Source organism: Schistocerca piceifrons, chromosome 1 (assembly GCF_021461385.2).
Source record: "Schistocerca piceifrons isolate TAMUIC-IGC-003096 chromosome 1, iqSchPice1.1, whole genome shotgun sequence".
NCBI lineage: Eukaryota > Metazoa > Arthropoda > Insecta > Orthoptera > Acrididae > Schistocerca > Schistocerca piceifrons.
The window spans coordinates 121966451-121979460 of record NC_060138.1 but is presented as its reverse complement, the minus strand read 5'-3'; the positions used below and the strand labels follow the sequence as shown (position 1 = coordinate 121979460).

Genomic DNA, 13010 nt, shown 5'->3' with positions numbered 1-13010 from the left:
CAGCGGACAATTTGGTGCGGCTGGAATCTGCTGTCTATATGGCCTTTGCCCGACGTCAGCATCTCGTTGCTGTATTTTTCGATCTGCGGAAGGCGTATGACACCACATGGAGGCATCACATCCTCGCCACGTTGCATGAGTGGGGTCTTCGTGGTCAGCTCCCGGCTTTTCTTCAAAGCTTTTTATTGCGCCGCTCTTTCCGGGTGCAAGTCGGTGCCACCTCTAGTTCATCTTATGTACAGGAAAATGGGGTCCCGCAGGGCTCGGTGTTGAGCGTCTCCTTATTTCTAGTGGCCATTAATGGTCTGGCCGCAGCAGTGGGGTCGTCGGTGTCTCCTTCTTTGTATGCTGACGACTTCTGCATCTCATTTAGCTCCACGACTACGGGAGTCGCCGAACGCAGGCTGCAAGTCGCCGTTTGCAAGGCAGCATCATGGGCTCTGTCTCATGGTTTTCAGTTCTCTGCTGCTAAGACTCGAGTTATGCACTTCTGCAGGCGTCGGACGGTCCACCCTCATCCTGAACTTCACCTCGACGGCCACCTGCTTGAAGTGGTGGACACTTGCCGCTTCTTGGGACTCGTGTTTGATGCCCGGCTCACATGGGTTCCTCATGTTACTCAGCTGAAGCAAAAATGCTGGCGGCACCTCAACGCCCTCCGCTGCCTTAGCCACACGTCTTGGGGTGCAGATCGCTGCATGCTGCTGCGATTGTACAGAGCCCTTGTGCAGTCCCGGCTTGATTATGGGAGCCTGGCCTATGGGTCTGCGTCCCCCTCGGTGTTGAAGTTGTTAGACCCCATACACCACTGTGGGGTTCGGCTTGCAACTGGCACTTTTCGCACCAGCCCCGTGGATAGTCTACTGGTGGAGGCCGGGGTTCCCCCGCTGCGGGTTCGCCGCCATTGTCTGCTCGCCGACTATGCTGTCCACGTGCACTGCTCGCCAGGCCATCCCAATCGTCGCCTGCTTTTCCCTGCCATGGTCCTCCATCTGCCCGAACGGCGACCTAGGTCTGGGCTTTCCGTAGCTGTCCGTGTCCAGTCCCTGCTGTCAGAACTGGGGTCATTCCCTCTTCTGCCTCCCTTCCGGGTCTGTACACCTACGCCTCCCTGGTGTTTGTCCCGGCCATCCGTCCGTCTGGATTTGGCACAGGGACCTAAGGACTCGGTTCCGCCTGTGGCCCTCCGTCGCCGTTTTCTTGCGCTCCTCGCCTCATTTCCGGGCTGTGAGCCTGTCTACACTGATGGTTCCCTGGTTGATGGTCGCACTGCCTACGCTTTTGCTCACGCTGCCCATGTTGAGCAACGCTCCTTGCCGGCTGGCTGCAGTATTTTTACTGCAGAGCTGGTGGCCATCTTGCGCGCTCTTGAGCATATGCGTTTCTGCTCAGGTAGGTCCATCGTCATATGCAGTGACTCCCTGAGCAGCCTTCAGGCCATCGACCGCTGCTATCCCTCTTCTCCTCTGGTGTCCTCTATTCAGGAGTCTGTTTCCGCCATTGCCCGCTCTGGTCGTTCGGTGGTCTTGGTTTGGACGCCAGGTCACGTTGGCATCCCGGGGAACGAACGTGTTGACAGGCTGGCCAAAGGGGCGATCGACGCCCCAGCTTTGGAGATTGGCCTCACAGCTCGCGACCTGCAGCTGGTGTTGCGCCGTAAGGTGCTTGGGGTGTGGTCTGTTGAGTGCCATGGCATGACAGCCCAGAATAAACTGCGGGCCGTCAAGGAGACGACCGATGTGTGGCGCTCCTCCCTGCGGTCTTCTCGCAGGGAGTCTGTTATCCTATGTCGGCTCCGCATCGGCCATACATACCTGACGCACGGCTATCTTTTGCGCCAGGAGGATCCCCCCCGTGTTGGTGTGAGTCCCGGCTGACGGTCGCCCACGTTTTATTGGAGTGTCCCCGACTGCGCACCCTTCGGCAGTCTTTTAATCTCCCGGGCACCTTGCCTTTGATTTTATGCGACGATGCCTCCATGGCTGACAGTGTTTTACATTTTATCCGTGCTAGTCCTTTTTATGGTTCCATTTAGAGTGGTCCTGCACCTTTCCCTTTGTGTGTCTCTTGTCCTCGAGTCTCTCATATTTGGTTGCAGATTTTAGTGTGTCGTCGGTTGGTTGACTCTTTCCCTTTTTTGTTGTCGTGGTCAGTCAACCAGTCTCCGGCCATCTTCTTTTCTTCTGTTTCTTTCTGTCTGGTGTTCATCTGTCCTCTTCGTGTCTGTCGTATTCGTTACCGCATTTGTGTTCTTTTAGGGCCTGGGGGGGAGTATCCTTCCCCTTGGGGTTTTCTCTGCTCCGCGCCTTAATGTCTCGCCTGTTTTTGGAATGGGGGACTGATGACCTTAGCTGTTTAGTCCCCCTTAAACATCCTAACAACCACCACCATTGGTGAGGTACAATCTCAGTATTGTGAAAAGCGAGCAGTAGTCCTGGTGGGGAAGGTAGCCTTTCTGGAAGAATGCTACAGCTGCAGTACAGAATGACTGAGTCAGTTTACCCTCTAACAATGTGTAGAGATATATGTAGATTCTATTCATATTTTTCTTGCATTTGTGGTATTAGTTACTCGTGTGTGTTCCATGCAGTGTGATTACAGTTTGTGGAAAATAAACACACCCCCCCCCCCCACTCGCCATGTTCATGTAGTGTCCCCCCATTGATTCATAAGGTGTGTTGTGGAGGACCAATGTAACTTTGTAAATTACCATGTAGTTGCATTTTGTGCGCAGTGGGAGTAGATTGTGGAGAATTGCCTACCCCCTGTTCAGTTCGTAGATCTTTGATGGAGGGAACTACATGACCTGTGTGGTGACGACGTGCCTTCCCTTGCGCTTCTACTGTCCACCTCTACCCCCTCCCCCTCCCTGGTGCAACCACAAAAACACAATTTATCGCTTATAAGGCTCAACTGCACTTAGATTTCATATACACTTTTAATGTTTGTCCTGAACCCACTTTATTTAATAGTAAACATTAATTTTATACCATTAAGGCAGTATTTTTAATAATTTTCCAATTTTTTCATCTGCTGCAACTTGGAAACTGTTGGAGCAAAAAATGAATAAGGCCTTATGTAAAGGTTTCTTTCTTTTGTAGGAAATTTATTGTAGTTTAATTTTGTTCTGGGAAACATTTATGCTGGAGTCGGCAGTGTTCAAGTTATTTCAGAAGAATGTAAAGTGACTTTTAAACACCCCAGCACCCCAGTGTTCACACCCAACTTGTTGGAATTTTTAGTATCCTGTTCATGGGCCTCCCCTACCACTCTACCAAAAATTGTAAGACAACACAAAATGTTTCCCCTAATATTCTGTTGTTGACTGGACTGCTTTGTATAGTGAGTGAGTGTGTGTGTGTGTGTGTGTGTGTGTGTGTGTGTGAGAGAGAGAGAGAGAGAGAGAGAGAGAGAGAGAGAGAGAGAGAGAGAGAGAGAGAGAGAGAGAGAGAGAGAGAGATTAATTAAAAAAAAAAACCTTATTTTTATAACAGGAGACAGAGGAGAAGATTGGAGATGAGGATGAAATTGCTCCTGCCATTGTGACAGAAGTGCCAGAAGCTGTTGTTGAAGAAAGCATTGTAGAAGAAAATGGAGTTGTCTTCAATGATGCTGATGGCAACTGTATTGTTGAAGAAATATGCACAGAAGTGCAAGAACCTGATGATGAGTGTTCCCAACATGAAATTTTTCCCTCTTCAGGAAAGAATGGTAGGTGCATGCGCAAACTTTATTTTTAAGTACTATGCCGTTTCACATCAGTAACTAAGTATTTCATCCTGTGCTGTTGAAATTATGTAGTAATCGACAGAAAGGCGATCCCAGTCATCTGACACCACTGTTGTCAGCGTTTGACTGCAAAGCCTAAATGTCTGCAGACGAAAACAGTCATCTTCAGAGCAGCAATAACAGTAAGGCTTTCCCATAGAAACGTACGCAAAATCATGTTGCATGATTGGTTGAGTTAGAATTGCACAGCAACTGCACCAAACCCTCTACAAATGTTGTCTTCTTTTGCTGTCTCTACTATAGCTACTATTCTGCACCAGAGATGAAGTAATGGGAACATCATACTTTGGGAATGAGAATGGAAGTGAATCAAGTGTAAATTTGATTAAAGTGTGGGTGCATAATAGTGAATGAAAAATTCCATGCTGAGAGTTGCCAGTATTTTACAGTAATGAATGCCAGGCAAGTGATGAGAATTTATCTGAAAAGAATCTAGGAAAATAAATCACATATTAGTCAGAACAGTAAAAGATAACTGAACTGTCGTTGTTTAACATTTTCATATTTAGAAAGCACTGTTAACAGTGAGTTGCATCAAGCATATGGAAAAAATTGTGGCCAACTGGAGCTCTAATACAAGCTTTGTGTTTCATCTCTTGTGTGTGGTTTTAGCATGTTATCAGTAATTTATTGTTAATTGAGAATGATGATAATGTAACTCAAACTAGTTGTTAAGTAAAATTGAAAGCTAATAATGTGGATAAATTAGACTGGCATAAAGTTGTTGGGTTGGTTAATGCAAATGAGAGCTAATAACCAAGGAAATAGATGCAAGATAATATGGCAGCAGTAACTTTGTAGTTGAGATAAAGATCCCAAGTGTAGTAGTAGAGTTGAGGAAGTGAGTGTTTGAAGTTCAGCTTGACTTGCAAAAAAATTTACTAAGAGGCCTTGATGGCAAACAAGAAAATAGAAACAACCTTTCAACAGGACAGTACACATGCTCACAAAAGTTACCAGATTTGATAACCTATTTACATGTCTAAAAGAAGCTCACACAAGAGCTCGTGAAATTTCTGTGCTACATTTGTTTGGTACAGTGGTACAGACCAAAAGCAAACAAACAATTTGTCAGTGAAGTTCGGGCTGCCTCAAAAAGAGTGAAACAGATAATATGGACTGATCTCTTGCAGTGAGCAAGACAATGGCCCACCACTTCACACAAAAATGTGACAATAATATTGTATAGAAGACAGTGACCCTTACAAAAAAAGGCAGTCAGCTGGAAAAGTCGGTCAGTTGTTTCTGATATGAGCAGGGTATTATTTTTATGAATTACCTTGTAAAGAGTAAAGTAATAACTGGTGAATACTAAGCAAATATTCTGGACAAATTGATTGCAAAAAATTTACTAAGAGGCCTTGATGGCAAACAAGAAAATATAAATAACCTTCCAACAGGACAGTACACATGCTCACAAAGGTTACCAGATTTGATACACCTATTTACATGTCTAAAAGAGTTTTGGTTGGAAAAGTTTTCTGATCATATGAAAATGTCACGGCAACACTATGATAAGCAATAAAAACCATACGGAATCACATTTTCAAGATGGAACCTATTCACTGGGGGGGGGGGCAAGTTAGACTGACTGCAGTGATCAAAAGAGGGTCCTGTTCGGAAAAGAATGCTTTTTACATATTGTCAGGTGGGCAAATTTTATCCTTGGCCTTATTTATTCCACGCACGGTGAGCTGTACATTAATAAGTCGAGAAAGTCTTACTTGCTGACTGATGTATTGGGAAGCAGTTTCCTGCTCGTTTGTAAATAAGCTGAATTATGCTTCACCTCTTCTCACTTACAAGAGGGTATTTTTCTTAACCCTACACAGATGTAAAACTGTTTTAACTTTATTCTCACCAATAAATTAACATTTGTCTTTTTTTAAATTCTTGCTGTACTATAACTGTCCAAAGTAATTATGTTTATACATGGGCATAGTTTAGAAGTTGTAATATACAGTGGAATAGAAGTCCACCGTCCTCGTCTATTTTATTAATTATTCATATGTTTCTGCAAACATTGTTAGATCATAAACTGAAAACTACTGGTTTATTTTCTACTTTCTACAAGTTTTTCACTTTCTGCCAACTATATCTGGGCCATTCCATGCGAAGCGGTCTAATTTCGGAAAAAGTTCCCTCATAACCATCACAGATTTTGCTGAAATTTTCATGTGAACATTGGCACATGTCTCCAATGAACATTGGTAAAGTTTTACTTTTCCTAGTTTAATACTTGCAGAGGTACAGTCATTTGTTTGACGCACAGTGCACCTATCAACAGAGCACCTGTGAGTTTTTGGCAGTTTTCAGTCATATCTCTGGCAATATTTTCTTGCAAGAAAGAAGACTAGGGCATCTTATACAACTTTTTGTGCTCTCTTAAACAAAAGAATAAAATTTCTGAGCAATTTTCATGTGGATAGGCTGAAGCAAAGTCGGCCGGTTTTTTAGGTTAGATGGCCTCGGGCAAGTACAGAAAGGGCGACAGCCTCAAAGGGTGCGGGGCAAAGTCAGGACATGCGGGGACCAAGCAGCAATTGGTATTGTAATTGTAAACTGTCAAAGCTGCATTGGTAAAGTACCGGAACTTCAAGTGCTGATAGAAAGCACCGAAGCTGAAATCGTTACAGGTACAGAAAGCTTGCTGCAGCCAGAGAAATTCTGCCGAAATTTTTACAAAGGCACGGACAGTGTTTAGAAAGGATGGATTGTATGCAATCGGTGGTCGCGTGTTTGTCGCTATTAGTAGTAGTTTATCCTGTAGTGAAGTAGAAGTGGATAGTTCCTGTGAATTATTATGGGTGGAGGTTACACTCAACAACCGAGCTAGGTTAATAATTGGCTCCTTTTACCGACCTCCCGACTCAGCAGCATTAGTGGCAGAACAACTGAGAGAAAATTTGAAATACATTTCACATAAATTTTCTCAGCGTGTTATAGTCTTAGGTGGAGATTTCAATTTACCAGATATAGACTGGGACACTCAGACGTTTAGGACGGGTGGTAGGGACAGAGCATCGAGTGACATTATACTGAGTGCACTATCCGAAAATTACCTTGAGCAATTAAACAGAGAACCGACTCGTGGAGATAACATCTTGGACCTACTGATAACAAACAGACCCGAACTTTTTGACTCTGTAAGTGCAGAACAGGGAATCGGTGATCATAAGGCCGTTGCAGCATCCCTGAATATGGAAGTTAATAGGAATATAAAAACAGGGAGGAAGGTTTATCTGTTTAGCAAGAGTAATAGAAGGCAGATTTCAGACTACCTAACAGATCAAAATGAAAATTTGTTCTGACACTGACAATGTTGAGTGTTTATAGAGAAAGTTCAAGGCAATCGTAAAATGCGCTTTAGACAGGTACGTGCCGAGTAAAACTGTGAGGGACGGGAAAAACCCACTGTGGTTCAACAACAAAATTAGGAAACTACTGCGAAAGCAAAGAGAGCTTCACTCCAAGTTTAAACGCAGCCAAAACCTCTCAGACAAACAGAAGCTAAACGATGTCAAAAGTTAGCGTAAGGAGGGCTATGCGTGAAGCGTTCAGTGAATTTGAAAGTAAAATTCTATGTACCGACGTGACAGAAAATCCTAGGAAGTTCTGGTCTTACGTTAAATCAGTAAGTGGCTCGAAACAGCATATCCAGACACTCCTGGATGATTATGGCATTGAAACAGAGGATGACACGCGTAAAGCTGAAATACTAAACACCTTTTTCCAAAACTGTTTCACAGAGGAAGACCGCACTGCAGTTCCTTCTCTAAATCCTCGCACAAACGAAAAAATGGCTGACATCGAAATAAGTGTCCAAGGAATAGAAAAGCAACTGGAATCACTCAACAGAGGAAAGTCCACTAGACCTGACGAGACACCAATTCGATTCTACACAGAGTATGCGAAAGAACTTGCCCCGCTTCTAACAGCCGTGTACCGCAAGTCTCTAGAAGAACGGAAGGTTCCAAATGATTGGAAAAGAGCACAGGTAGTCCCAGTCTTCAAGAAGGGTTGTCGAGCAGATGCGCAAAACTATAGACCTATATCTCTGACGTCGATCTGTTGTAGAATTTTAGAACATGTTTTTTGCTCGAGTATCATGTCATTTTTGGAAACCCAGAATGTACTCTGTAGGAATCAACATGGATTCCGGAAACAGCGATCGTGAGAGACCCAACTCGCTTTATTTGTTCATGAGACCCAGAAAATATTAGATACAGGCTCCCAGGTAGATGCTATTTTCCTTGACTTCTGGAAGGCATTCGATACAGTTCCGCACTGTCGCCTGATAAACAAAGTAAGAGCCTACGGAATATCAGACCAGCTGTGTGGCTGGATTGAAGAGTTTTTAGCAAACAGAACACAGCATGTTGTTATCAATGGAGAGACGTCTACAGATGTTAAAGTAACCTCTGGCGTGCCACAGGGGAGTGTTATGGGACCATTGCTTTTCACAATATATATAAATGACCTAGTAGATAGTGTCGGAAGCTCCATGCGGCTTTTCGCGGATGATGCTGTAGTATACAGAGAAGTTGCAGCATTAGAAAATTGCAGCGAAATGCAGGAAGATCTGCAGCGGGTAGGCACTTGGTGCAGGGAGTGGCAACTGACCCTTAACATAGACAAATGTAATGTGTTGCGAATACATAGAAAGAAGGATCCTTTATTGTATGATTATATGATAGCGGAACAAACACTGGTAGCAGTTACTTCTGTAAAATATCTGGGAGTATGCGTGCGGAACGATTTGAAGTGGAATGATCATATAAAATAAGCTGTTGGTAAGGCGGGTGCCAGGTAGAGATTCATTGGGAGAGTCCTTAGAAAATGTAGTCCATCAACAAAGGAGGTGGCTTACAAAACACTCGTTCCACCTATACTTGAGTATTGCTCATCAGTGTGGGATCTGTACCAGGTTGGGTTGATGGAGGAGATAGAGAAGATCCAAAGAAGAGCGGCGTGTTTCGTCACAGGGTTATTTGGCAACCGTGATAGCGTTACGGAGGTGTTTAGCAAACTCAAGTGGCAGACTCTGCATGAGAGGCGCTCTGCATCGCGGTGTAGCTTGCTCGCCAGGTTTCGAGAGGGTGCGTTTCTGGATGAGGTATCGAATATATTGCTTCCCCCTACTTATACCTCCCGAGGAGATCACGAATGTAAAATTAGAGAGATTCGAGTGCGCACGGAGGCGTTCAGACAGTCGTTCTTCCCGCGAACCATACGCGACTGGAACAGAAAAGGGAGGTAATGACAGTGGCACGTAAAGTGCCCTCCGCCACACACCGTTGGGTGGCTTGCGGAGTATAAATGTAGATGTAGATTGCATGCTTAAGGCCAGGTTCTAGCCTAACAAAAAATAGGCAAAGTTTGGATTTCTTATTTTTATTTTTCATGGGGACAGTGAAGACATACAAAGGATTTGTTTTAGGATTATGGTTGGTCAAACTTTAAAATTTATTCTAGATTTTTCAATAAAGCGATGGTGTCCATAATCTGGGTTTGATCCAGGGCTTGAGAGTTTTGAGGTGCACACACTGCGTGCAGTGTAGCCCATCAGGAGATGTCTGAAATCAAAAATGAATACCATCAGTCGATGCATTAAATTTATGGAAGCTTATTCCTGACCACAATGAAATAACTAAATTTAATGATATGGTGCTAACTTTAATTTTAGTTAGATTTTTGGGGATTCATTTCACTCTTCATGGCTTTACAAAAAATAGTTAATATTAACGAATTTCATATATTATAGGTATAAGCTCCCACGGAAAGGGTTTACTTTTCGGGGGTCAAAGGTAGAAGTTAGTTAGTTGATCTGTTCATATTTTATGCTGCACACAGTTTTGAAAAATTGTTTCTCAAGAAAAACCTGTTTAAAGTTTAGGGAAAACTTTTGTATGTATTATTAGTTCAGTTAGCATAAAACTACATGTTGTCATATATTTTTGATGTCACTGAATGCAAATCTGAAGTTAATTTTCAAAATTGCTAAACCAATATGGCAGACAAAAAAATTTTTAGACCAAATTTGACCAAAATATGATGGAAAAAAGGTGCTTTTGTTATGTTTAGTCGGAAATATCAGTCTTTCCTTTAACTTACATTGTTCGTGGAAAGCATTTCCCTCGTGCTTCTTGGTGAGAGAAGCCAATCTGGAATATGTTTGCATGCATACTGCAATATGAATCATTTTGTGACTGTGTGTCATGACTCCAGCTGAGATTGTCCCACGGCAGCTGTGACACTGTTTGAAACAAAGGGCTGTAGAAACTATTATAACTCTAAGATTAAAAAACCCGGCATTATAGGCGCATATACACTTCGAAAATTAATTTAAAAAAACGAATTTTCGACCATTTTGAATGAGAACTTGGCCCTAAATTGTGAAGTTTATAACCAGTTTGTTTCTTAGTTATAGCAGAACAACAGACTGAAATGCCGCAATGACTCGTGAGACATCTCTCTTTTTAAGTTTGTCGAGTTATTCGCACTTTATTTTGCTTCATAGGCGTCAAGGTTTTTGGTATTGCCTTCCGCAGATAGTACTAAACAATTGTAGAATGTATTAAAAGGTGTCAGATTTGAGTAACAGGGAAATATGTGCCATTTTCAATGCACCTCCGCCATGTAGTTGTTTTTAGGACCTTACATGCTCGCATTGAAAAACTAGATCTAGTTCTTACATGGTTGATCTTTCTAATGAAAAATGGTATAAAAGAGTTTGCAGAAGACAGTAGGGTAAAAGTTGGTGAAAAACATCACTTTTTGGCATTTTTGAGAAAAATTATGAACTTTGTCTTCCATTTATGAACTATTGGAAAGCAATAGGTGAATGAAATTCTATATCCTAAGACCTGCTACTGGCTAGTTATTGTGTACAAAGTTTCTGATTTATCCAACAATTATTTCTGGAGATACAAAAAGTGGAACTTCATTATTATTATTATTTTAAACAACTTTGCTTTAAATTCTCCATATGAAAATTCCTCTGGAAATCTGGTTAATGTTGCAAAAAGTTGTAGAAGATGGCATAGTTTTCTTTCAAGAAAATATTGCTGGAGATTTTGTGTCAGTTGCCGAAAACTCAAGAGTGCCCTGTCGATAGCTACACTGCAGAGTCAAACAAATGACTCAGTCTGTGGAAGTATTTAATTTAGGATCATTGAACTTTACCAGTGTTTGTTGGGAATGTGTACGAATGTTCATTCAAAATTTGTCAAAATCCATGGTCCTGCAGGAACATCTAGACCACTTGTCATTGAATGACTCATCTGTAACTAAAAAGTTGAGGGGTGTGTGTGTGTGTGTGTGTGTGTGTGTGTGTGTGTCTGGAGTGGGAGAGGGAGGGGCAGTGAAGTGTTCATCAAAATTCTGTTTACACAAATCACATATGGCATAGCTTAAGTTAGAAGCTAGCTTTGTGCTGTAAAACAAATCGTGTCATTTTTTAAATGAACATTTTGAGCTATTTTAAAAATTCAACTTAATTTTTGTACTATTTACCTAGTTGTGCCTTATCCCCATGTGTGTACCCAAATGTGGAGGGTTGATTATGTCCCCAGTAGTTACATTTCTCAAGGCAGCAACTATTCAGGTAGTTTGATAATGTATAGCAGCCTCTCATATGACTCACTAGGATTCTGCAAATATTTAGCATGTAACTCATGTCAGTAATTTAAATATATTTTATTTATGTGCATACTTTTATTCCAAATTGTTGGCTTTTGAAACACGAGTTAGTGGCTTTATTTACGCACATCTCTTCAGCTGCAGATTTGGACAGTTTAATAAACATGTTGTTTCAATCCCATCTGTATAAATACATGAATAAAACTATTTGAAGTAGTGGAACCACACAGGAGTTGCATGTAAAACATAGCCAGGTTTTGGGAACTTGACCATTCAATAGAATGTTTTGTTGCAGCTACTGAAGAGGCTATTGTTCCAAAGATGGATGCTCCAGAACCTGTAAAGTCAGATGGTCCAGAACCTGCAAAAGGAGATGCTCCAGAACCTGCAAAGGTGGAAGTGCCAAAACCTGCAAAGGTGGAAGTGCCTAAAGTTGTAAAGACAGAGTCTCTAGAAACTGCAAAGGCAGAAGATCCAGAACCTGCAAAGGCAGAAGCTCCAGTGCTTTTGGAGGCAGATACCCTAGAGCCTGCAAAGCAGGACGCTCCAAAACCTTCAAAGTCGGAATTTCCAAAACATGGGAAGGCAGACGCTACAGAACCTGAGGATAACTTACAGCTATCCTCAAAGAAGTCATCTACTCGTTCCACTTCAGATGTAAAGACTGAAAAGAAGTCATCTACTCGTTCCATTTCAGATGTAAAGACCGAAAAGAAGTCATCTACTCGTTCCAATTCAGATATAAAAACTGAGAAAAAGTCATCTACTCGTTCCACCACAGAGATAAAGACTGAGAACTTGTCGAGTGATGAAGAGAGCCAAGGTGCACTTGATTCAAAAACCAATACTGACTCAAAACCTGGTATCACTTCAGATAGGCCTGCTCACATAAAGTCTGAAGACGACAGCCCATCAGAATCAGATTCAAAGGTAACTCCTGCAGAAATTGCTAATAAGATTCAAAGTCTCAAGAAAGAGAACGAGTCAACTAAAGAAACTTCAGACACTACTGCTAGTTTGGCAGTGGACAAGCAGCTGGAACCTGATTCCAAAGAAGAAAAAGTAAAAGAAGAGAAGGAGGTTAGTGGTATTCAGATAAAAAAGTCTACATATTCAGTGTATTTTAGTTATGAGGTATCTTTTAGGTTAAGGATTTGAAGTTGTGTGTGCTAATGTGAACTGCACAAGTATAGATACAGAAATCTTATCACTGGGAGGAGAGTACAAAAAGTTACTTATTTTTAATTGGTATTGTCTATTCATTGTCGGTGCAGTGTTCCCATTGGTTTTAGATGCCTAGTTTGCACAGAACAATAATTTTAGGATATTAATTCGCTCACATTGTTACTTCATGTCCACCTATCTTGAAAACTCTTTGTTTTCCAAATTTTGCAGTAGTTGCTGGAAGTCAGGTGCACAGTGTAATATCCAATGACGAAAATAAACAAGACTTCAAATTAATGTGACTTATACTCTCAAATACAATGATTGTTCATATTAACACATTTAATGTGGAGCACCACAATAATCTCATTGTGAAATGTCAAAACTGACAACTCGAGATACAAACACAGAATGAA

At 42.1% G+C, this 13010-nt stretch overlaps 1 protein-coding gene across 1 annotated transcript in view; it reads left to right on the top strand.

Moving 5' to 3' along the window:
- LOC124710878 (pre-mRNA-processing factor 39) overlaps positions 1 to 13010 on the top strand; it is a 94814-nt gene that overhangs the window by 17431 nt on the left and 64373 nt on the right. Inside the window, exons 3-4 of the mRNA XM_047240960.1 lie at positions 3495 to 3711; positions 11726 to 12510. Of these exons, the coding sequence (XP_047096916.1) occupies positions 3495 to 3711; positions 11726 to 12510 (1002 nt within the window). The remainder of the gene's footprint in view (positions 1 to 3494; positions 3712 to 11725; positions 12511 to 13010) is intronic.